Raw genomic sequence first — 26,831 nt, 5'->3', positions numbered from 1 at the left:
GGTGGTGAGGTGTGTGTGTATGATGTATGTATGTGTATGTTCGGTGTATCTTTGAGTGTGGTAGTGAGGTTCTGTGTGTATGTGGTGTATGTGTGTGTGTAGGAGTCTGGAAGGTGTGGTATGTGTGTGTCTGTGTGTGTGTGTACCTATGTGTATGTGTGTATGAGTATATGTATGGTATATGTGTTTGTGCCTGTGTGTATGTATGTATGTGTATGTAGGAGTATGTGAGTGTGTATGTGTGTGTGTGGTGTATATATGTGCCTGTGTTGTGTGTGTGTATGTATGTGTGTGAGTGTATGTGTTTGTATGTGCTTGTGTTGTGTGTGTATGTATGTGAGTGTATGTGGTGTACGTTTGTGTATGTGCCTGTGTGTATATGTATGCGCTCATGGGAAAACAGACTAGAGGATGCATTTGTCGTGAAACTGTGGGAAGAAAACACACTGGTAGTTTGAAGGACAGATGTGTCTTCGGTCACAATGAGCTTCCTGTGTGTGCTTTGCTAGAAGATTCACTATGTCTGCAGCACGAATGGTGAACTCTGCTCTACTACACTCTGTTGTTTTACTCTGCCACCCTCTACTTCCCACATCCCCACAGTCCTCAGGCCCTCTCCTCCAGCCCAAGCCTCCTATCATCCCACACAGCTGTGTGCTGTGCCCTCCAAGGAGCACCTCACATATTAGTAGTATGGAAGTGGTCATTAAAAATGGGTTGCACTTATATGTCTCCCATGCTCATTACTGACTCAGCAAAGGCATGTAGGCCCAAGGCCTGAACTAGACACCCAGCATCTACTCCCACCCGTGGTGACATCATCAGTGTCTTGTGGTAGCCACGGCTTTCTTGTTTATAAAGCAAAGAATGTTTTAGATGGAATCAGAGATGATTCATAACATCTGTGGGACACCCCGCTTCCACACAGGTGGGATGCAGCAGGGCAGGCTGTCTGGCCGGTCTAAGGCCATTGTCTGTTCTGAGGGTGTACAGCTGGGAGGCTTTGCTGAGCCAGTCAGGCTTCTCAGGTGACAGGTTAATTATTCCCTGTATTAAAACGTTTTTACTTTGGAATCCATCCAAGCTGAAAGAATAAGCAGCCAGGTTATCGTTTGATCGTACACCTGTGTTCACTTTAATTAGCAACAGTTTCCTGGAAGTCACCAGCTGAGGAATGCAGGCGTGTTTCTGCACTTATGTGCAGCGGGTCGCTTGGGTGCGTGTGACTCCAAGAAGACAAACATTTAAGGGGAGAATGTCTTTAGTGACTAAGAGACAGCTTTTTCAATAGTGGCTAAAGCTTTTTACAAGACAGCATTCTGAAACAGGGTCATGCAAACTGATATTTTCTAATTGCCCTTATGACACTGTAGCAAACCTACAAGTGGGTTCAATAACTCAGTGTAGCTGTTGTCATGGTGTTCCTAGCCCTACATCTTCCATCCCTCATAGTTCTAGACTTCATGCCCATAGTCCACTGCTGCTCTATCAGCACTTGCTAGGAATGGTAATTTAATGGTATTCTGTATTGTTTCGTTGATGTTGATTTTTCAGAAATAAAACTTTAGGATTTGACTTCTTTCTGTAAACATGTTGCCTCTGTGTAGAAAACTCACTAGTTTAACACTGTTTCAGGAGAAATGGAAATGCTGTTGTTCATTTTGGTTGTGAATTCACTGGTAAAGTGTGTGCGTGTGTGTGTGTGTTGTCTAGCTACAATTTTTCAAAGTATTATTCAAAGGTATTTTTATGCAAAATGTTCATACTCATGCTTTGTCTTTCTTGATCATTGGATCCAAAAGTCAGTAAGATACGTTCCAATTGATTGTGGATATAAATGCATTTCAGCGTATTATCTGAATCCATGCAAATTTGTAGAATATATTGTCATTGGGATGATAGTGAATCATATGTAACTCTTGTCTTTTAAATCTCCATTAAGAATATACTGCTCTGTTGAAAATGACGTTAGCACATTTTCTTTACATTTCCATGGGTGTCTTGGCCTCTCTCGCCTAGCCAGGGCTGGCGATTAGTCACCATGCCGACCACACTTTAAGCAGCTTCTGCCAGTGGCAATCTGGACTGATGGGGAAAGATGGGACTCGTCATGACCATGCCATCTTACTGACTGGTCTGGACATATGTTCCTGGAAGAATGAACCCTGTGACACTTTGGGTAAGCTTCTCCAGTAAGATTTAGAAGGATGTAGAAGGGTGTAACGTTGGAGGGTGGTGTAGTTACCATCACCACAACCGGTAGTTTTATTTTATCTATTGTCTGATGTGTTACAAGAAAAAGTCCTTCTCAAATTCCAGAATTCCTACCCTATCTCAGGTAAGAAATGTCATTTCTCAGATTTTCTACCATTCCAAACAGAACCAGGAGATTCAAGACTGTCTCATAATGTGGTAAGATTAGTGGGTTTGCTGATCCTGATGGAGAGACTACAATAATATCGTAGTGTCCATTTCCATATTTCTCTGTAAAGACCTGTGCATCAGCAACCCATTCAAGTTCCAGGTGTTCTCAGAGTGACATTTTCCCACATGGCCAAAGAGTGTGCTACTAAAGGGGACTCCACAGAGCTTTTATTTTTACTCTATTTCTTCCCGAAGTTCAGAGGGGTAGAGTTTTATTTTAGAAGCTTCTAAATACGACTCAGTCTAATGGAGGTTAGCTAAGTTTCTCACCAAGGCCTGTTTATAAGGCTGAGCCTCAACTGACCTTGGAAGACATGTATTTTACCCACCATAATCAGTATGACTCACAGAGTCTGGACTGCTTGCACACTGCTTCCCATCTACTTTCTTTCTCTGGAGGTCTGAACATTTGCTGTGTGTCAGGTACCAAGTGTCTCTATTACCAGCTCCCAGGGACAACTCCAGACACTGAGAACCTAGTGATATTTCTGGGTAGATGGCCTTCATGGATGTTATCATTCCTTGCTGGGGACCTCAGCATGACCTGTGTGACTGCCCAAGGGGAAGTCTCAGAATCCCAGCATGGTTTTTCCTCATGTCTCCCGTGAGCTCCTTCTCTGCCCTGCAGTATGAAATCATGAATCATAAATGGCCAGTGCTTATCATGGCAAAAGTGAATCACCGAGCTTGAGGTGTGATCCTGGGGACTTCATGACGTGCCCATTGTCTACTGTTTTTCCCTCTTGAGGCTTTAGTGAACAGGTATTTCTAGGAAAAGACAGAAAACAACCTCATCTGTCTTTAATCCTCTCTTCTATCTTGTGCCAAGTTTAGTTTTTTCCAGGAATATTACACAGAAACTCAGCCTTTTTACCAGAAGATGGAGTCCTGAGGTTCCTGAAAACACATAGGATACATCCCCTCCTTCCACATCAACTCATCATACATCATATTTACATGACTGTCCGGGGCTAGCCCATCTCACATTTCCACAAATGAAGATGAGAACCAAACTTGCCCAAGTATTAGAAAAAAATTTCCAATCACTTGTTATATATCAACACTACTGTCTATTCTCTTTATCTTTATGACTTATAGGATTCGCACCCATTAGTGGGATGTGCAGTAAGTACCGAAGCTGCACAATCAACGAAGACTCAGGACTTGGACTGGCCTTCACTATTGCCCATGAGTCTGGACACAAGTGAGTCTGTCTCAATGGGAGGGAGGTCGTCACCTAACTACATGATCTACGAATTTCAACATAAGTTCTGAGTTTTCATCTCATTTTCCAAGTGGGTGGTTCTCCATTTGACTGAATAAAGGAGCAAGCCCCTTGTCAATGGTAGCTACTTTGGAGTCTCTCTCTCTCTCTCTCTAGCTCCATCCCTCTCTCTCTCTCTCACATACATACACACAATTAATAGATACATGTATACATATTTACACATGTATACATACATTCACATACACCAACTCATATATGATTTGTAGACATTGGAGGCGCACAAGTGGAGCTTGGGAGTGTGGCCCTGGAGAAGTTGCCCCAATAGGACATGGTTGACTTCCCATTCTCTGACACTGACTTCTGAGCTGTTGCTTATGGAATTAGGTGACATCTGGTTGTGCTTTGAGCTGGGTGGCTCATCCTGGATTCGTAGGGTCCTAGGCAAGCAGCAATCAACAGTGATGGTGTTGGACTAGTGTGATGACACAGTGCTTAAGATGCTTGCTACCAAGCCTGACTATCTGAGTTTGATCCCAAGACACACAGGGTAGAAGAAGAGTTCCAACTCCTGCACATTTCTCTATGACTTCCACACCCATGCCTTAGCATGTGTGAATCCACACAAACAGAGAAAGAGAGAAGAGGGATGATAGGCAAGGATGATAAGTCACAGTTTCCTTTTTGTGTAAAAGAACCTTGCAATTATATACACAATGGCTTGTAGAAATTGTTATTATTATATAAGATTCCATGTTCATAATCTTGTCAGATGTTTCACCTTGGGGCATGGTCGATTGAAACATTTTCAAAGGCCCCATTGATTCCAACACTGCTGCGGACATCCTCTGAGTGCCCGAGGACCACAGAACTTATTTATCATCATACATGTTATTTCTGCCCTGTTGAGACTGTATTGAAATTTCTCTTAGAAAATGTACACTTGGGATTCTCCTTTTCTGCTAATTATCTTTCTTGAAGCTTGATTCTTCTGTCAACAGAAAAGTTGACAGTGTTTCTTATTTGTAATTTTGACAAAACTAGTTTTTCCATCTCCTATTGGAAAATGAACCCAATACACCTGTTTTCAGAATAACGTGCACATGCTCACATTAATGCACATGTGCATGCACACACACACACACACACACACACACCCCACAGGTGCAAGTGTGTGTTTCTTTGTCCAGTTGGATCCCACAGAGGCCCCTTAGGTTTCAGCTTTGTGTGAACTCTTGACCTGAAGACTGAACATCCCATTACCAAGCCCTTCATTATCACAGGTAATGATTGATGATTTCATTGCCTAGAAAATTACACCTATACTCTATAAGGCTTTCAGTTAAAACATGATTGTATTTTTAATAGTCTGCTAGAGTTAAAAACTTTCATTATTATAATGACACTGGGCTCTTGTCCTCTCAACCTTACCTGAACTTAATTAAACCATCAAAGCAGGAGATATTTAAGTCACTGAGAATTCAGCCTGCGAGAGTTTGATAAGCAGTGAGACAGAGACGCAGGCACTGGCAGGGCTACCCACTATTGCAGGTGTGAAATATAACTGGAATTCACCTTGATTCTTCCTAACTGGAGCTCTCAGTCTTCAGTCTCAGTTGACCCAGTCAATGGAATTGTAGAACATGAGAGCGAGTCACCTACAGAACCACCACACCGTCTTGTGATTACTGCTGCCCTCAGGGAAGACCCAGTGCTTTTGTTGGGTTATCCATTGCCATTCCTCTGAATAGTTCTTACATTTGAAATCTCCTGACATTTAACTACGCTACCACCACACATATCCCCACTGTTCGTAGGTGAAGATATCTCTCTGCTGGGTGATGTGTCAGGAGCACAGTGCATGTTCACAGTGTATAGAAGGCTTTGTCCTCTCCGTTTACATAGGGAGAAACTAAAGCTTAGTGAGTTCAACAATTTTCCCAGTACCAAACAGCTCATGTGTGATTGAGCCAAGATGTTGACTAAGCTCCCTCATGCAACACACACACCTCCACAGCTACTGCTCCCTCCAGAAACCTGTCTGAGCTCTCCTAATCTCAGATCAATTGTTGTTTCCATTTCTACCCCTGCCTTCTGACGAGACTGCTTCCTGTCTAGGGAAGTCTATCTGAGCTGTGGGCATCATGGTTCTACCTACAGTCATCCCCATTTCCCCAAGGGGCATTAGCATGTGAATGGAATTGCCCCATAGCCCCACTCAAGGGCATCTCACTTCCTTAGCCACACTGTCCCACCCAACTGCCTACACCATTTACTAAGCCTGTTCATCACCCTGGAGATAGGTTAGTGATGAATAAGTACTGTCTGATCACAATGGGACTACTCGGAGAGATTAGTGGAAGACACAAAAGGCACCAAATGTTGAATGTACTTCTGAAAGCCAGTTTATCAGAAATTATCATTCTAATTTTCTTCATGTTATCATTATCATTTAGCTATTGTACTAAGTGATGGGCTTGTGATGAGATTTTCTTATACATATATTATTGTGTTCTGTTCTTATTTTCATTTGCCCCTGGCTTTTCTCACCTTTTTGGGGGTCCCATTACTCACCATAGCCCCTTCCTGATATATATCATATATATGTATATATATATGTATGTATGTATGTATATATATATTCATACATCTATATTCTCCACAGGCACCATTTTCTCCTTCTTCTCTGACTATCCTGTCTTGTTTCTCATCCCTTTATATCTTTTCCTTCATCCTCATAGTCCACCTTATACTTACATTTCATATTGCATGTATGTATGTATGTATGTATGTATGTATATATGCGTGTGCATATCCACATATCTAAATCTGGACTCCAAATACAAGATAAAACAAAAAGTATTTTGTCTTCCTGAATCTGGCTTATGTCACTTAGCAAAGTGACCTCCAGGCTAATACTTCTCTATTTGAGTCATAGTCATCATTGGTAGATTGCCCTTTAGTCAACACACAAAAATGGATAAGCTGCTGTGGATTGTTATGTTTACAGGTAGCATGTGTGTGGACATAGGTGGAAGGCATCTAGATCCTTCAGAAACAAACTATTAAGGATGGAGAGACAAATACTTATTATTATTTATCCCATGGGATGAAAACCATTTTAAATAGGGTTCATGGGAAAAGAAGAGTTATCTGGCATGCATAGCTTGAATTATACTTCTTGGTGACAGATACCTATCTTATCTTTGAGATCTGTCTACTCTTTCTTTGATGACTTTCCCATTAATATCATATGTGGTCCCTGTGGCATTTTTATGTGATGGACGCATTCATCATGTCTGCCCATGATGCGCTGACCAGAAAGAAAACTTAAGATAGAGTAGGGCACAGATTTTGCAGGCATACAATCAGATGCTCGCTCCTATCTCACAACCTACTAGTATGCCAAAAGTGTCCCAGGGCAGGCTTCAAGTAGCCCAAGTATGTAGTATATTTCTCTGATGTTTTAATACTAGCAGAATTTGAAATTTGATCTTTGAAAATACCTTTGATGAAAAAAAAAAGAAATGAAAACCAAGAAACCTCCAGCCCTCAGGCATTGTTACTTGCATCCCTCAGCATGTGGGCTGAGATGGTAGTAAAATTATCTAGGTCATGTGTGGGGCTGTAATGTTCTCCACTGAGAGCAGGTCAAGGGCCAGTCAGGACAGCGTGCTTTGGCATTTGCTTGTCATTTCTCTCTCCCCAGTGCAGCCTCCCTTCTGGGATTTCAGCCCAAATCCTTCTCACAGCCATGACACATTTCCCCTGCCATGCGTTGCCTTGGCCTTGATTAATTGCCTTTAAAACAACTTCAGAGAATGGGTGGAGGTTAGAATGACCACATCCACATCACCCTTGGTACTGACCAGGAATTTTGCAGAAATCTGACAATATTTTCCTGCAAGATCTCCTTGGATACTCCCTCCAATCACACACTACTTAGACCTTTGCATGGATCCTGCAGACTTTGATATCTGAGTATCTGAGCTCCTGGCTTCACTCTGGATAAAAGCCCCCCTCCCAGTCCTTAATTTGTCTTCATTGGGGTCTAATATAGTAGGATATTGATTACAGGCTGTATACTTAATGCCATGCTTGTAAAATGGTATTAATAAATGCCACCTACTTTTTAAATTTTACGTTATCCTATGGTTCTAAGCAAACATCTAAATGCATGCATGTGTTCTCAGCCTCTGTACAAGGGCATACTCTCTTGTTTCCTTTAGAGCCCACCCCACCCCATGGAGGGTCTTCCTGTCCTTTTTGCTTTGATTCATTGTGGGAGTCTTGACAGTGGCCCCAATCAAGCAGCCATCTTGTCGATTTCTGTTTTCCCTCACAAATCTTTCCTCTTTCTGGTGGGTCTCTTCACTCAGTTCCTGTTCTTGGGGCATCAATACAAGGCCAGAATATCACACAGCAGCAGCCAGTAGAACGTGACCCTCCTATAATGTGCTTACACTACTAGGGGTTTTCAGGACCAGGGCCTCTTCCAGGTGTCCCAGGCTTTCCTTCAAGACAGTTTGAAGTACTCTTGGGGATTGCTGAAAATGGTGACGTGAGTCCCTCTGAAATATGCAGAGCTTTGGCAGGAGGTGGCTGCTTGAGTCACCAGTCCACCCAGGTTCAGGGCTGCAGTTGCCACACTTCTCCTGAAGAACATGCTGTTTGGCAGTGAGATACATGGACAACTATAACACCCTCGTTCATAGCTACTGAAGCTTGAGGTGTGTCCATACAGGAGGACATGGTAGAAGCCCCACACTGTTTTGGTTTCCACTATAGCAGAATGGGAACGATTTAACCAGTTTCCACTTACACTCCTAATCTTGCTCACTGTTTGCAGAGAGATGCCCTCCAGGGCAATACAGGGGTTTGGGTCAGGGAGTCCAGTACTGCTCATCTTCCACAGCCTTCTGCTGTGAGGAACCAGTTCAAGGAGAGGCCTGGAATGGTTGTGGACATGGATGTTACCTACCTGACAAGTACCGGTGGCTGTTCAGTAGTTCTAAAATTGGTCTCCACGTTCATGTCACCAGGGCAGCTTGTTTGAAAAACTCAAATACCTGCATCTTTTTTTTCCAAGTCAAGAACTTTTAGCTGGAAACCTGACTTCTATATTTCTTTTTCTCATTTAAAAGTTCATATGTGAGGAACTGTATTCACATAATTTCTCCCTCTTAGTATCCTTGTCCAACTCCTCCAGTATGTATCCCACTCCCTGTCAAATTCATAACTTCTTCTCCAATTGCTCTAGTCATATATATACACATATATATACATATATGTACATGTAAATACGACCTGCTGAGTCCACTCAATGCTAATTGGAAGTTATCCACATGAAATGTCAGCAATATGATCACTGCATTCCAGGAAAACCTCTCAGATACCAAATCCCAAGTTGTCAGCCATGAACACATAAATGAATGACTTCTGTATTTCTAACAAATATCTGAAAATTCTCCCAGTCTGGCAGTATCAGTGAGACCTTTGGGATTTGATACTTTGCCCTTTGAAGCTATGTGATAATGTCACTCATTCTTCACGGCTCTGTTAACACCCAAATATTATCCACAATTTGTCCGATACATTGTTTTTGAAGATAGGTGGCCTTCAAATACTCAATTTGCTCCCACAGTATATAATAGGCACTATAACTCCATCTTTGACTTGAAATAACTGGTTTCTCTTTTCCTTAGCTTTGGTATGGTCCATGATGGAGAAGGAAATATGTGCAAAAAGTCTGAGGGCAACATAATGTCCCCAACACTGGCAGGACGAAATGGTGTCTTCTCCTGGTCCTCCTGCAGTCGCCAGTACCTGCACAAGTTTTTGAGGTATGGATCAAGCTGGCTCTGTGATCACTCTGAACATGGCGGAGAGTTAGTTGGCTTTTTCTTTTTCACATCAACATTCTTGATTGTTTTACATTTGTTCATGTGTTTTTGTTTTGAAATTTCGTTTAACAATTTCATACTTGTATATAAAATGTATTTTTGTCATTTACACCCCCATTATCCCCTCTGATCCTCTTTCACTTACACTAAACCCGTTCCTTATCCCTAACAAGTACACTGCTCTCTGTCTCTGTCTCTGTCTCTCTCTCATGTGTGCCTGGGTGTGTGAGAGTGCGCTTGTGTGTGTGAGAGTGCACGTTTGCACAAGTGTGGGGTATGGGGTACATGTGGGTTTGAGGGCCCAAGGTTGACATCAAGTATCATTCCTCAATTGCTTCCTACCTTCATTTTTTTGAGACAAACTTTCTTCCTGAGCCTGACATTCAGGTTTGACTGTGTCGGAATGCAAATGAGCTTCAGGGATCTGTCAGCCTTCTGGCCCCCTGCTACCCACCACACAAGGTTGGGGTTCTAGACACCTGCTGTGTACCTGGTTTTATATGGAAGGATGTGGAGATCTGAATTCAGGTCCTTGTCTTCTGTTTCTGGCACGTTTCCAACTAAGCAAACCCCCAGCCAGCCACATCCCTTCTGTTTCGTGTTTATTTTCTTGTTGCTTTAATTTTGTGACCCATTGAGTTTAATTGGGATGGGTTCCTTTTGCAAGGCTGGGTTTTGCTTATTGGAGCATGGGTAAATAAATAGTGGCTACACCACTGAAAAAGGAATTATCACCCCCCCCCCAACAGTGATCTTTTAGTGGCTATAGGTCCTCAGAGATACCTAGGACTCCATGCTGGGATGTCAACAGGTCCCAGTTTTGTCTTGCCTTGTGCAGAGAACCACAGTTTCTATGAATTTATAAGTGCAAAGGCCATGCAGTTCCCAAGGGACATCAGTGTTTTGTAACAACCCACCTCTCTCCCACTCCCTGAATCCCCGGGCTCTTATGTTCTTTTTGCACCCTCCTCCACTTAGAGGGGATGTGGTTGGTGTCCCATTTAGAGCTGAGCACCCACATCCACTTATTCTTAGACTTACACCCCTGTAAGACTCTTGCTAGCTACTGCTACATTAAACAAGATAGAGAGCTGCTTTGGTTGGCCTCTCATCTGGATTCCTTCCCATCACTGAGAGTTCCCTGTGACCCCTCTCCCACATTGAGAGCTGGTTGAGAGTCTTTAGCTCTTTCTTGCGATTATACATCATTTTCTAGTGTAAGTAAAACTTTCTGTAGCGAGCAAGAGTTAGCCCTTTAAAGTCACTCTGCTCTTACTTGTATTAACAAGGGAGATTTGTAGTTTCTTTACTCGAAAGTGTTCCCATAACCTTCTTGGTTCTTGTTGCAGATTTGACAAAGCTCTCTTTCAGCTCAGTGTCTAAGACACAAACATCTCAACATTCTTAGAATTTTAAATTATAGTCTGACAACTTGGAAAATTAGAGCATGAAAATTTGGGTATGTAGTAAGAATTTGCATCATGAGAGAGCCAAAAATCAGGGATGAAGACCCATGGCATGGGAAACCATTACCCAGTCACAGAACAGCCATTCAAGGACATTAGAAGTATGCCGCAATCAGAAAATGGTTCTCAGAATTATTCTTAAGATTCTAGAGTTAAAATCCAGTTTTGTTCAATAATACTAAAAGAGTAAAATTGATGCTGAAGCATGCTGGTTTGGATTTATGTTAATCAATAAGACATTTTTCAATGATTTTTGTAATGAAACTATCTTCAGGGAATTTACTAATTTGTAGATCTTGCAACTGCAGGTAAATGTGTAATATTTTGCACTGTATCATTCTTTTTAATATCCAACTTTCCAAGAAAGCATCTCATCATCAAATCACAGAGAAAGTTCATTTAAATTGAAAATGTAGTTGCAAATTGGACAGCGTCATGTGTATGAGACCTAGAGTTTTCATAGAGTTTTAGTCATCAGGGACCCAAGGCTGCCTGTCTGTCTGACATGGTTGCTGGCTTCCTGATTTCCACATAGTCAAAATAGTGTTCTATCCTCTACCAGTTAGGTAGCTGTTGGGATGCAGTCCCAGCCATGAGTAAGCTGCTTCTGCGGTCCTCTGTCAGCAGCCCAGTGTGTGGGAAATGAAAAATGCATAATAAAGGGACCCAATGGGTCTGGGGTGGTCAGTGCAGCAGCTTTTCTCCATTCTAGGTGGGGTTGAGAAGAACAGATACTTGTTTGGAAAAATTCACCCAGTGAAGTCATGTGTCATTTACCACTAATACACACAAAGATCTTCAGTTACTCATGTCTGAATCGGTGAAGTCCATGACCCAGGAAGACTACAGCCTGTCATTCAGTTACTCGAGTCTGCATACATGAGTCAGTGATCTAGGGAGATTCTAGCCTGTCATGTTGCATTTCACAACACAGACTCATCTTTAGTTTATTATTTTTCTTCATTTGGGATCTCGCCCTATGGACCAATGCCTATGCCTGCCCCCTCCCCAGTGTGAGTCTGTGAGTTTGGTAAATGATGTATCGGAAAGGGACCTCTTGAGGGACTGGAGATGTGAGGGGGGGTGGATTCCACTGCCATGCTCAGTAACACTCTGTGGGTGAAGAAATGGATTCCCACTGAGAGACCAATGCGCCTAGTGTTCACCTTGAGGAATGCTGACCATGGCTGACATTGCTGCTGAAGATACACAATAAGAAAACAGGGACCACCATGTAGAGAAAGGAAAACAGGGTGGTAAGAATTAGCAAGCAGAGCAACACCCACCTCTGGAAGGCATCTGTGTTAGCAGGTAATATGTTTCCTGAGAGTCCCCACTTTCCCACTTGGACAAGGAGGGACTATGACTGAGTTGAATAGTATCAAGCTCTTTACATTATATGCTGCAGTCATGAGAGTGGTAAAGGATTTTGAAGCACCCTTATGCTGTCTCTGGCCTCAGCCATTGTTTTCACAATATTTCTGCCATGGTATCACACAAACAGACAGTAAGAATGTAACTCAGTGGCTTTCTATGGTGGGCAAAGCTCTGTAACTTCATTCAAGTCAAGCTATGGAACCTTGATCTAGACCCTCACTCTTCTCTAGCTAATACATCCCCCCAGCAATGGCCAGTCTCCAAGTACAGAGTCCAGGGTGTTGCTGTTCCTTGTCTTTTTAACTTGCTTTTAAAAGAATCATGAGATGCATGTATGAGATTCATCCTATTTAGTACATGTAGACATTGGATTAGTTCATTTATTTATTTACTTATTTATTTATTTTGGTTTTTCGAGACAGGGTTTCTCTGTGGCTTTGGAGGCTGTCCTGGAACTAGCTCTTGTAGATGAGGCTGGCCTCGAACTCACAGAGATCCGCCTGCCAGTTCATTTGTTTTTATTGTATGAGCATACAGCATCTAACAGTAATGAAACACTGGACTACTTTATGTAAAGGTCAAAATTACTTTGCATTGAAGTTAGTGAAATGTTTTAAAAGTTAGCTGGCCACTTAGAGCTGACATAATTTTAGAGCCTCTAATATCTGACACTTTTGTGAAAAATGAGAGAAATTTAACTACCAGTAGTTTACAGCAAATCTTGAAATCAGATAATGTGAGCCTTCTAATATGTTGAGAAAATCTCTCTCTCTCTCTCTCTCTGTCTCTGTCTCTCTCTCTCTTTGTGTGTGTGTGTGTGTGTGTGTGTGTGTGTGTGTGTGTAATTTTATATGTGATTATCTAGATTCATTTGTTTAAAAGTTTATCCTTTCCTTTCCTTGCTCCTCTGTCAAGGATGAGTTGAGTACATCTATATGGAAATTTTTGTGCTGTGCTGTCTATTTTGTTCCATTGATGGAGTTTTTTGCTCTTTTGACACTATAACCTATTTCTAATTTTTGTGAGTGCATAGGAAGTCTAAGGATCGGGAGGTACCATTCTTCAACTTTGCTCTTGTCCTTAAATTTTGTGTAGATTATTATGGATCTCTTTCTTCCCCATATAAATTTGAGGGCCAATGTTAATATCCACAAAATAATTAATTGTAATTAATTAAACAAAGCAAGAAGGACTGTCAGACACTATCTCCATTTTACTGGCTCTCCTTCCTCTATAAGGACATTGTCTCTTCATTCATTCGCTTCTCTGATTTCTTTCATCACAGTTTATTACATATCAAGTTGAAGATGTCATACATACTTGTCTAGATTTATACTCCTGTTTCATTTTTAGAGTATCAATGCAAATGGCACTATGCTTTTAAGTTCAAATGAACTCTGCTTTTCCTTGCTGGATTCATATAAAGAAATCCATCTTGGGTATTAGCCTTTCATGGTGCAGCTTTCCTAAATTCACTTATTAGCTCCAGGAAATTTTCTTGTAGTTCCAAATATTCTTCACAGACAGCCATGTAACGTGGGAGATCCTTCTGCATGCTGCAAATGTGTGTTGCTTTTATTGGTTGATGAATAAATCTGTTTTGGCCAATGCCCAGGCAGAATATAGCTAGGTGGGAAATTCAAACAGAGTTAGAGAAAGAAAGAGAAGTCGAAACTCATGGAAATTGAATAATGCTCAACTGCACCATCCCTGGGTCAAAGAGGAAATAAAAAAAAGAAATTAAAGACTTCCTCGAATTCAATGAGAATGAAGACACAACATACCCAAACCTATGGGACACTTTGAAAGCAGTGCTACGGGGGGAAGTTCATAGCACTAAGTGCTCACATGAAGAAACAGGAAAACAGTTATACCAGAGAATTAACATCACAGCTAAAAGCTCTAGAACACAAAGAAGCAAACTCCCCCAGGAGGAGTAGACGCCAGGAAATAATCAAATTGAGGGCTGAAATCAACAAAGTAGAAACCAGGAAAACAATACAAAGAATCAATGCAACGAAGAGTTGGTTCTTTGAGAAAATCAACAAGATAGACAAACCTTTGTCCAAACTTACCAAACAGCAGAGAGTGAACACGCAAATTAACAAAATCAGAAATGAAAAGGGGGACATAACAACAGACTCTGAGGAAATCCAGAGAATCATTAGGTCATACTTTGAAAACCTGTACTCCACAAAATTCGAAAATTTAAAGGAAATGGATGACTTCCTGGACAGCTATCATTTGCCAAAACTAAATCAAGAACAGATAAGCAATTTAAATAGACCTATAACCCCTATGGAAATAGAAGCTGTCATCAAAAGTCTCCCAACCAAAAAAAGTCCAGGTCCAGATGGCCTCAGTGCAGAATTCTACCATAAATTCAAAGAACAGCTTATACCAATTCTTCTCAAAGTGTTCCACACAATAGAAGCAGAAGGGTCTTTGCCAAACTCTTTCTATGAGGCTTCAATAACCTTGATCCCCAAGCCACACAAAGATACAACCAAGAAAGAGAACTTCAGACCAATATCCCTCATGAACATTGATGCAAAAATACTCAATAAAATACTGGCAAATCGGATCCAAGAACACATCAAAACAATCATTCACCACGATCAAGTAGGTTTCATCCCAGGGATGCAGGGATGGTTCAACATACGAAAATCCATCAACGTAATCCACCATATAAACAAGCTGAAAAACCAAAATCACATGATCATCTCACTAGATGCTGAAAAAGCCTTTGACAAAATCCAACACCCCTTCATGATAAAGGTCTTGGAGAGATCTGGGCTAACAGGGACATACTTAAACATAATAAAAGCCATATACAGTAAACCAACAGCCAACATCAAACTAAATGGACAGAAACTCAACGCAATTCCTCTAAAATCAGGAACAAAACAAGGCTGTCCACTCTCTCCATACCTTTTCAACATGGTACTTGAAGTTCTAGCTATAGCCATACGACAACAAAGGGGGATCAAGGGGATACAAATTGGGAAGGAAGAAGTCAAACTTTCACTGTTTGCAGACGATATGATAGTTTACATCAATGACCCAAAGAACTCTACCAGGGAACTCTTACAGCTGATTAACACCTTCAGCAAAGTGGCAGGTTACAAGATCAACTCAAGAAAGTCAGTAGCCCTACTATATACAGATGATAAAAGGGCTGAAAGAGAAATCAGAGAAACATCACCCTTTACAATTGCCACAAACAACATAAAATACCTTGGGGTAACGCTAACCAAACAAGTGAAAGACCTGTATCATAAGAACTTTGAATCTTTAAAGAAAGAAATTAAAGAAGCCCTCAGAAAATGGAAAGCTCTTGGATAGGTAGGATCAATGTAGTAAAAATGGCAATCCTGCCAAAAGCAATCTACAGATTCAATGCTATCCCCATTAAAATCCCAGCACAATTCTTCACAGACCTTGAAAGAACAATAATCAATTTTGTATGGAAAAACAAAAGACCCAGGATAGCCAAAACAACCCTGTTCAACAAGGCAACGTCCGGAGGCATCACTATCCCTGACCTCAAGCTCTATTATAGAGCTATAGTCCTGAAAACAGTTTGGTATTGGCACAAAAATAGACAGGCAGACCAATGGAATCGAATTGAAAATCCGGGTATTAACCCACACACGTACGAACATCTGATCTTTGACAAAGAAGCTAAAAATATACAATGGAATAAAGAAAGCATCTTCAACAAATGGTGCTGGCATAATTGGAGACTGGCATGTAGAAAAATGCGGATCGATCCATGTTTATCGCCATGCACAAAACTTAAGTCCAAATGGATCAAAGACCTCAACATAAATCCAGCCACACTGAACCTCTTAGAAGAGAAAGTGGGTGGTACCCTTGAAAGAATTGGTACAGGAGACAGCTTCCTGAACATAACACCAGTAGCACAGGCAGTAAGATCAACAATTAATAAATGGGACCTACTGAAACTGAGAAGCTTCTGTAAGGCAAAGGACACAGTCAGCAAGACAAAAAGGCAGCCCACAGAATGGGAAAAAATATTCACTAATCCCACATCTGACAGAGGGTTGATCTCCAAAATTTACAAAGAACTCAAGAAGCAAGTCTCCAAAACAGCAAAGGACCCAATTAAGAAGTGGGCTGCAGAACTAAATAGAGAGTTTTCAATAGAGGAGTCTAAAATGGCTGAGAGGCACTTGAGAAAGTGCTCAACATCCTTAGCCATCCGGGAAATGCAAATCAAAGCAACTCTGAGATACCATCTCACTCCTGTCAGAATGGCTAAAATCAAAAACACCAATGACAATTTATGCTGGAGAGGATGTGGTGAAAGGGGGACACTCCTCCATTGCTGGTGGGAGTGCCAACTGGTTCAGCCACTTTGGAAAGCAGTATGGAGATTCCTCAGAAAAATGGGAATAAACCTACCACAAGACCCAGCAACTGCACTCTTAGGCATATATCCAAAAGATGCCCATTCATATAACAAAGATGTCTGTTCCACTATGTTCATAGCAGCTTTATTTGTAATAGCCAGAACTTGGAAGCAACCTAGATGTCCCTCACCCAAAGAATGGATAGAGAAAATGTGGTACATCTACACAATGGAGTACTATTCAGCAGAAAAAAATAATGGAATCATGAGATTCACAGGCAAATGGATGACACTAGAAGAAACCATCCTGAGTGAGGTAACCCAGTCACAAAAAGAGAAACATGGCATGTACTCTCTCATATATGGATTTTAGACATAGATCTGGGGAGTGCCAGCCTACAATCCTATTGCCAGAGAGTCTGGGAAACAGAAACTTCATTTACTGGCTGGTTAAGTACTGAGCTGAACTCAAGAAAGCCAGTATCAGAGAGGGAGGACTGATGATCAAAGGGATTAAGACTGGGCTGGTTGAACCCCCAGAAACAGCTGACCAGACAAAGGTTAACTCTTGAATCCCAGGCATCAGCCTGGGAATCCAGCATGGGACTGATCAAGACCCCCTGAATCTGGGTGTCAGTGAGGAGGCCTAGGTAATCTATTGAGCCTTGGACAGCAGATCAGTACCCATCCCAAGTATACACACGGTCTCTGGACTCCCATAGAACAATGTGAGGTGCACTCTCACCCTGAACTCTTGGGGAAGGGTCTAGGCCCTGCCCTATATGAAATGACAGACTATGGACACCCCCATGGAGGGCCTCACCCTCCCTGGGGGAATGAGGGGATAACGGGGGGGGATGGGGGGGAGGGCACGGGAGGAGGGGAGGGAAAGGGAGAGGGACCTCGTACTGACTTGTGAAGCAACCTTGTTTCTTATCTAAATTTAAAATGGAAAATAAAAAAAATATTAATAAAAAAAAAAAGAAAGAGAAGTCGAGGAGATGTCATGTAGTCAAGGTAGAAGTAAGATGACAGAACAGTACCAATAAGCCACAGCCATGTGGTGATACACAGATTAGTAAAAATGGGTTAATTTATATGCAGAGCTAGTCAGTACGAAGTCTAAGCCATTGGCCAAACAATTATAGATAATATTAAAACTTAGAATGATTATTTGGAAACTGGTGGGCAGGATGAGAAACCTCCAACTATAACCATGCCATCTGCACATACAGACATCTCATTTCCTCTCTCCATATCTGCAGACATCCCCTTCTCCTGCTTTCACTGTCAATTTAGCTAGGACCTCTATACAGTGCTGTGAATGATCAGTGAGAAGGTAGCTTATTCTGTGTCTGGTCTTATTGGCAAGGTTTCATCATTTCACATGATTGATTATGACTTTAGTTTTTCAAGGTGTTCTTTATGAAGATGAAGGGGTTTTCTTTTTCTCCTAGTTTGCTAGGAATGGGTGTTGAATTCTACTACATGTCTTTCTTGCATCTATTGATGTCATGTTATATTGACAAAGTGGATTATGACAACTGACTTAATTTTTTTAATTTTTAATTGGTATTTTATTTTATGTACAAGGGGGTTTTGCCTTAATGTATGTATATGTTCCGTATGAATGTCAAAAAAGAATGTTAGATCCCTTGGATCTGAGATTACAGACAGTTGTGAGGGAAATGAACAGTAGACAGTCTTCTTAAACACTGAGTTATCATCCCAGTATACCCTTTCCAGCTTACTTTTGAATGTTGAATTAGTATTGAACCCACATAGCTGTTCTATATGCTATATATTTGAATATAGGATTCAGCTTACTTGGCTGTAGTATATACTTATTTGATGTAATTTTGAACGCTTCACTATTGTTTTGGTAAAGACTTTTGCAACTATCTTCATGGCATATTTTGATCTGTAATTTCCTCTAATATCTTCCTCTGGGCTTGATTTTGGGACATGACTATCTCATAGACTTGATGTTGCCCCCATATTCTAAAAAAAACTTCAGAGAGCCTCTACAGTTTACCCACAATGCTTGGTGTAATCCATAGCGAATCTTTGGGACTATAGCTTACCTAAAATACTTGGTGGAATCCATGGTGAACCCTTTGCCGCTATAGTTAACCCACAATGCTTGATGGACCCTTCAAAACTGTACATTACTTTTGATGCAGACTGATAAGCTACCAGGCGCAGGGTCTGGAAGTAACATCATGGAGATTACAACCAAGGTTTTCCCAGTCCAGGTTTCAGTCTGTTATATTTATAGCATTTGGGTTTAGTAAGATGTTCTAAAAGATATGGGTTCTTGGAACTTGTAGGCATGGCTTATTTGGTACTTGCAAGCATAAAACTATTAAATACTCACCATAAATGCACAGATTGCACCAAGTGTTCTGGACCTGGGCGTCTACCCCGTAACCACCCTGAGTACAGATAATGGCTACTGAGAGTGCAATCCTTGAATAAGAAGATGTTGGTGCTGCAGAGATGCCCTCACCATGTGCAGAAGTAGAGGGAGAAAAGAGAAAACGGGAAGGAAGGAAGGAAGGAAGGAAGGAAGGAAGGAAGGAAGGAAGGGAGGGAGGGAGGGAGGGAGGGAGGGAGCGAGGAAGGAAGGAAAAGAATAGAGGGGGGAGGAGGAGGGGGAAAGGAGAGAAAGGAAGGAAGAGAAGGAAAGGAAGTGAGTTGCTGTATTGAGAGAGTTTGATTATTATTTGATGTTCATGGTAATTTCTGTAGTTCATCTGTTTCTGGCAAGAAGTATGTGTAAGTCTTTCTGTGGTAGAAACCTCTCACATTAAACATCTGGTTGCAATTATTCAGTTTCATTTTCCTTGATGATAAGCTTGAGACATCTAATGAAGGACAATTTGTCTTAGATAGGTAAAATATTTTATGAATAATATCAGAAAAATGTGGCTTCCGTATTTAAATAGGGTTAAGAAAGATATTGTGCTGAGCTTTGGGGGAAAGAAAATAAGCTTCTCTCTAAACAAAATGTGTCATCAGATTGTGTGTATCCCTTGATAACTCCTCCTGTTTGCTTCAGCACCACCCAAGCAATATGCCTTGCTGATCAGCCAAAGCCTGTGGAAGAGTACAAATATCCTGAGAAGCTGCCAGGACAGTTGTACGATGCAAACACACAGTGCAAGTGGCAATTTGGAGAGAAAGCCAAACTCTGCATGCTGGACGTCAGAAAGGCAAGTGGTTACTCTCACATGCTCACTATACCATGATTCATAAAACCATTTTATTTAGTGTAACTGACAGTGATGTATTCTGCGTTTATTGGGCACCTACCAAATGTCAAATCCTATACACTGGGACGGGCCCGATATAACAGGAAACACATGCTCTCCTGGCAGGTCAGATGCTGCTAGATACTGCTGTGGGTATCAGTTTTCATCTCAGAGCTGACTTGGCTTGTTAGGTCAGATCATTCTTTCTGATTTATCATGTGGGAGCACAGTAATAACTTTTAGTTGGTTTAAGTTGGCAAATTAATACCCTGCATTTTTTTCAGATAGTATTAAGGAAACATTGTACCCCACCCCCATCCCAACATGAACACAGTCTACTGGAAGACGACAGTGCATCATGGGTCTTCTGACTATTGAATTTCCCAAGTAAAGTATTTGTAGAGCAGTTCCTCACAGAAGGTGATGTCTCCGCAGCCCTAGGGATGTCTCCCCGGTGATTTCCTGCATAAATCCTTCACAGAGCACAGATACACACTCCGGCTAGACAGGGAGCGTCCAGATTTAGGAATTTGCTCTACTTAAGTCCACAAGAAAAGCTACTCATAAATCAAATGAAAATAACTAGTTTTGAGGTTTCCTTTATTCTAGCTTATAATGAAATCAAGAAGAAAACACACAAAAATATATACAGTCTTCCAGAAAGCCCCAGCACTTCATAAGTGTTAGTCATGTCCCCGCCTCTCTGCTATCCAGCGCAATCATCCGCTATTCTCACCTGGGGTTCTCCTAAAGACCAGTTCCCCTTTTGTGGGAAATACCAAGATTTTTTCCCTACATTGTACTTATATTTGTTAAGGGGGGCACGTATAAAACTAAAGTTTTGGGGGAAAAAGATTCTGTTAAATATTAGACTTTCCAGATGGCACTCCCAGGCTCCATATCATTGACTTCATGATGATGTACCAGGCCACCAGCTATCCCAATGCCATTTACAAGACATAAACAATATCAAACTGACTGTAGGTTCTTTTTTTATTATAGATGAAATAGTTACACGGAGTGAAATGAAATCACTTTAACTCAAATTTGTTATAAGATATGCATTGCCATTATCAATTTGTTATAAGATATGCAATTTGTTATAAGATATGCAATTTGTTATAAGATATGCAATTTGTTATAAGATATGCAATTTGTTATAAGATATGCAATTTGTTGTTATAAGATATGCATTGCCATTATCAGCATCCCAAACAATATGTTTGCTTAAACAAACCACATGCATTGGGAGATCAGTTCTGCTCATATTTAGTGTTCAACAAATGACTCATTTTTGTCTGATGTTACTGTGTATGTCTTTTCAGCAATTCAATAGAGAGGGATATGAAACCTCCCTTGCATTCCCATTCCTCCTCTTGGTTTTATTTCTGCTAGCTGCTTCTTTGTATAGCCAGAAACTCTGCAAGTAGATGCATATATGGTGAGAATTCTGTGTCTCCTTGACTCTGGAATGGATGGATCAATGAATGGGTAGATGGATGCATGCATACACAAGTGAATAGATGATGGATATGCCAGCAATGTCTTGACCATTGTTAATTCAGTAGGTACAATGCTAAGTATCTATGGCCTCAGATACTTGGGAATCTAAGGTAGAAGTTTCATTTGATCCTGGGAGGTGGGGTTCAGGGACAGCCTGAATAATAGAGCCAGACTCTAACTCTAAATATAAAGGAATTGATAAAGAAAGAATAAAAGTTAATCTTCATATGTGAGAAAGTTAGTAGAAATTAAGTTAGGGAAGAATACGTGATAAACTATTACTTGGATTATTAAAAATTACAATTTATGGGTTTCCTTAATGCCTAGATTAATCCTATCTTACTTTTTGGTTTAGAAAATATGATTTGCATATTTCATGACTGCATAATTACAAATAGCAAAGTTGCATAGATGGAGTTCAGGTTTTCTGGCTTCTTCTTGACATTTCCTCCCTGTGACGGGGACATGGCCTCCCTTTGCTGAAAGACTTGGGATCTTATCACAGGTGTGTAGAACATTTGCAACACTAATGGTTTTTCCCCTTTAGGATATCTGTAAGGCCTTGTGGTGTCATCGGATTGGAAGGAAATGTGAGACTAAGTTCATGCCAGCAGCGGAGGGTACCCAGTGTGGGCAAGACATGGTAAGGTGCCGACTCCAACAGCATCCTCCACTCAGACTCAGTCTTGCAACCCACATACCCCTCCTTCTCTTACACCGGCATTTGAAAGACGGTATTTCTCACACACATGTGCACATCTATAGTCTCGCTAAAACACTGTGACTCTTCTATGTAGATATCTCTAATAATAAGACATACAGAAGTAGCAGGCAGAACTGTCAGACAGTAGGTGATGACTGATGTACTACACAAAGGGAAAGGCAAACACCCAACCCCTAACCTAACCAATGGGGGACCAGTATCAGTGCTGCTTTGTCCTCAAAGATACTGGTGAAAACAGAAATGCATTGTATCAAAGCCATCACTGCCATTGTCCATTTTCTATGTAGTGGGTCTTTTTTCATGATACTAATGGGATAAAAGAGAAATGGATATGTAAACAAGTCACTCCCCTGCCAAGTTCAAATTCTTGAGTATGTCACAGAAGTTTGAATCTGGCTTCAGGCACAAAACCAAAGCATGCATTCAGATTGGAACCCTGCAAGGAAGAAGGAGGTGAATTTCCCTGCAACTAACATCCAACAACCACTCAGTCTAACATAATACTAATCAGCTCTGAATTTTTAGTGTGTGTGTGTGCATATTGTTTCAAAGCCAACCATTCTGTATTGGGCAACCAATTAGGGGTCTCATCCCTGGGAAAGTCTAACTCTCTCTTTCCTAGAAGTTGTTAGTTGCCTGTAGTTCCTTGTCTAGGGACTGGACACTGTGAGATTGTCCCCTTTCCACATTTGCGTGTGTATTGACTTTGTCACTTTTCAGATGTTGCTTATGCAGTCATTTATAGGAGAGGCTGTTTCACACCAGACTTCCTGGCATTCTGCTTCCTACATTCTCCCTGTCCCCTCTTTTGAGAAGCCCCCTGGGCCATAGATGAAAGAGCTGTGATGTAGATATATTCACTGAGGCTGAACCCCAAAATTGATTGATTGCAGTGCTGTGCCCAGTTGTGGTTTTCTGTGGTGGTCTCTGCTTACTATAAAGAAGATCTTCTTTAATGATGGGAACTAACTCTATCTATCCATAGATGTGAAGATGGGATTCAGAATACAGTTAGGAACTGTGCTGCTGACTGGACCTAAGCCCATTTCAATGGGAAGAAAACATGTTGGTACTAGAAACCTAAACAACTACCTGGGCTAGTGAGGTCATGGGTCCTGGAAGAGAATGTTCTACCACCTCTTTGTTAGAGCAGTATGGGTCATGTGTTGGTTACCACCGACATATGAATAGCAGCCATTGCACCTTTACTGATATCTTGCCATGTTGGTCATTGTTGTGATGTCACAGTCAGGAAAGACTGCTAGTTATATCCTCCCTTAGCATCTGGCATAGGAATTTCTGGCACCTTTTTTGTCTAGCCTTGAGAGGCTTTCAAGCTAGATCCAGCTCAAATTATCTAAGTCCTGCATCCTAAATCTGTAGTGTCTTCAGCAACAGGGTCTCCCCTTCAACAGCTGGGAATCAACTGCAGGCAGCTGCCACATTTGCATTGTTCTGAGAGTCATTTGGAATACCCCGACCAACCATTCTGAAGGAGATTTCTCATGCCTGGTACTGAGGGTTTTTATTAGTCTTTGTCTTTCGTGGAGAGCATTGTCAGCCTTGGTGGCATCACTTCCTTTAAGCTATACACACTCTCACGTATGTATGTATGTGTGTGTGTGTGTGTACATGTATACACTCATATGTACTGTGTATAATTTTAGGTCAATATAAAATAACATGGCTCCTTGAGGTTTTATCAAACAACCTTCATGCCATTTGTCCTTCTTCCCTCCTTCTCCTTTGAGTTCCTGTCCCAATTTTCCTACTTCGTGCTTCATCTTACATGTATCCTGCTATTTCTTTAATATTGACTGAAACTATTTCCATGGATCACCAATGGTCAGATGTCAGTAGTTGATTTGATGTGTTTTACCCCATGGACTAGTGATAGGCAATTTGAATGGTGCCATTTTCTTTGTTCAGAAGTAGCATTGCTTTCTCTCAGCGCCAAGCTCTTGGCTCAAGTACTAGAGACAGCTGTGTTGCCTGCACCTACTGCCCATAAACCAGGCTCTGTTTATTTAATGCAGACAGCAACCAGATAAGGTATCTGTCTTCCCTCTTTTGAATAGATAGCCTGGATCACTGTGATCCTTGAGGTTAGTGCCATACTACAATACTACAGGGGGTTTGAGAACACAGGATCAAAAAGTAGCAGCATCTATGTGTGAGGGAAGTGAAGGTGCCATGTAGAGTTCAGTGGGAATTCAGATCAGTGAGACATTCTTTTACAAAAGGGGAACTGGTTGCATCCCTAGTCCTTGCGTGAAGAGACAGGATCCCTGAGCAGTCTCCTCATCTCTGAAGAAAGCTGCCCTAAATGAACAAGATGTTTTCCCTGAGCCCAGGTGTTTTGGAGTAAAATTCAAGTGCTGACCAGAAGATGACAAGGTCACCTTCAGTTGGACTTTTCCGTCTGAGACTCTTTGAAATGCAAGCTGGGAGAAGAACCTCTTTTTTTTTCTTTTAAGTCGGGGGTCATGACTTCAGAGATGAGTAATCAGACCAGATGTTCATGTCAGTTTTTCAGTTCTGTCTGCACTAGCACTGCAGAGCTCAGCATCTGTGGTGACTGATTCATGCATCTTCCCTGTACACGGAAGGATCAGGCAATGCTGGGTTTGGAAAGATACATGAAAAAACACTGTACATGTCTTTGATAGATGCTACTTGAGTATAGATATGTCAATGTTTGCATATTTTACAAGACACCTTCCCCTTGTTGTTACAAGAGAAATGAAATGACTCGAACTATGTAGGACTCATGTGAATTATTTTAAATTTTATGTTTTAAATATTTAGTGGTGTCGTGGAGGACAGTGTGTGAAGTATGGTGATGAAGGCCCCAAGCCTACCCATGGCCATTGGTCAGAATGGTCCCCCTGGTCCCCCTGCTCCAGGACCTGTGGGGGAGGAGTATCTCACAGAGACCGTCTCTGTACCAATCCCAGGTATGTACATGACCTGATTCCTTCTGAATAAGCCTTCCCACAGCATCCAAGCTTGTGAATAGCAGCACTATAACTTACACAGTATTAGCGAACACTGAGAAGGGAATTCCACTCCATTCCCTATGCATCTCTCTCTCTCTCTCTCTCTCTCTCTCATGTGGTTTATGGTGCCTACCACTTCCTGACTCCTAGCAAAATATCACTGAACCAGCAGGGCCAGGGCAGAACTGGCTTTTAACTACGTAATTTGAAACTAAGATGCTATTTAACTGGGTGCTTTATTTAAAGAAAAAGGGAAATAAAGTATGAATGAAAAACTCCAATAAGAACAAATTTTTATGAAAAAAATATTGCTTTTCCATTAAATAGATTCACTTTTACAGCAAAGCCAGGAAATATAGTCTCCTAGTCAGGGAAACAATGGGCTCTCTGGCTTGTTTCAGAAACAAGACATGTTATTCTGTTGCTCTTATCCATAAAGCATGAGGACCCTAAGTCACAACTCGCTCCGCTGTCCTCTTGAGTATACCCATCCAGGCTCATAGAGATTCTCCAGAAACCAGCAGACTCATGGGTTGTCCAGTGACTTGGTCCACAGGTCCAATGCTCTGGCCTTGTCACAAGGGATCTGGCAGTAGGAAAAAGATGATGTTGCCTTTCTGCCTTAGTATCTCACTCTTCCTGGGCTATCCTGGAAAACCATCCTCTATCTCAGTAGCAAACATACCACCCCCATAGAATATGCCTCTCCTAGACGATGCTGGAGGACAAGGAACAAGTGCACACAAGCCTGAATCTTGAACTCCACCTTGTCCTCCATCATCAGGACCACAACATTCACGATGGACCCAGGATGATTTGCTTCAAGGCTCACTCTAAGTAGTTGATATTAGCAGCTACGTCACCCCAGTAAACATAATATCCAGGAAGAGCTAATCTCTGGCTACAATATGCATTCCAGACCATCTCATGGAGGGAAGTTTTGCCAGGGCTCCACACGAACTCTGAAGCTTTGCAACAGTCAGAAATGCCCTCTGGACAGTGTAGACTTCCGTGCTGCCCAATGTGCTGAGTACAACAACAAGCATTTCCGAGGCTGGCTCTACAAGTGGAAGCCTTACACCCAAGTGGAAGGTAAGTTTCCAGCCCCACTCTGTGGGGTGCCCCATGCTTTGTTACCTGTTTTAATATATAATATTAAAGGATTTTGCACATGTCTACCACTGCCATGTTCAGATGGGCAGATACTGTAGCTCTGGGAGGCCATTATAACATACCTCTTTGGGGGGGACTGGTTTGATCTGGCCTACCCCACTGCCATTGTATCTTACCTACACTTGACCCATAGTCAAAAGTCCACAGGCCAAATATGCTAAATGAATAACTGTTAAAAATTAACAATGACTGTAGTTGATTCTGGTGTTACCAGAAATACGTCACCCACTACATACTTAAATAATAAAACCTAAAAGAAAATTCTAGTATGTTTTATAGAAAATGGATAATTTTTCAAGTATACTAGAGCAATAAAATCTTATTCTGTAACAACACAATAAGAAATGTCTTCATGGAGTGAATTAGATTTTCATTTACTAGTGGGAGAGAGGTGAGCATGACATTACA

The 26,831-nt window shown here is 41.4% G+C and overlaps 1 protein-coding gene across 1 annotated transcript in view; it reads left to right on the top strand.

Annotated features, from left to right (window-relative positions):
• Adamts16 (ADAM metallopeptidase with thrombospondin type 1 motif 16) overlaps positions 1–26,831 on the top strand; it is a 106,313-nt gene that overhangs the window by 41,988 nt on the left and 37,494 nt on the right. Inside the window, exons 7-13 of the mRNA XM_013125086.3 lie at positions 2,020–2,179; positions 3,523–3,628; positions 9,355–9,492; positions 19,832–19,985; positions 22,075–22,170; positions 25,060–25,208; positions 26,170–26,342. Of these exons, the coding sequence (XP_012980540.2) occupies positions 2,020–2,179; positions 3,523–3,628; positions 9,355–9,492; positions 19,832–19,985; positions 22,075–22,170; positions 25,060–25,208; positions 26,170–26,342 (976 nt within the window). The remainder of the gene's footprint in view (positions 1–2,019; positions 2,180–3,522; positions 3,629–9,354; positions 9,493–19,831; positions 19,986–22,074; positions 22,171–25,059; positions 25,209–26,169; positions 26,343–26,831) is intronic.

This window comes from Mesocricetus auratus, unplaced genomic scaffold, assembly GCF_017639785.1.
Source record: "Mesocricetus auratus isolate SY011 unplaced genomic scaffold, BCM_Maur_2.0 Super-Scaffold_100015, whole genome shotgun sequence".
Classification (NCBI taxonomy): Eukaryota; Metazoa; Chordata; class Mammalia; order Rodentia; family Cricetidae; genus Mesocricetus; species Mesocricetus auratus.
The sequence above is the reverse complement of the archived record's forward strand: the minus strand, read 5'-3'. Positions and strand labels throughout refer to the sequence as shown.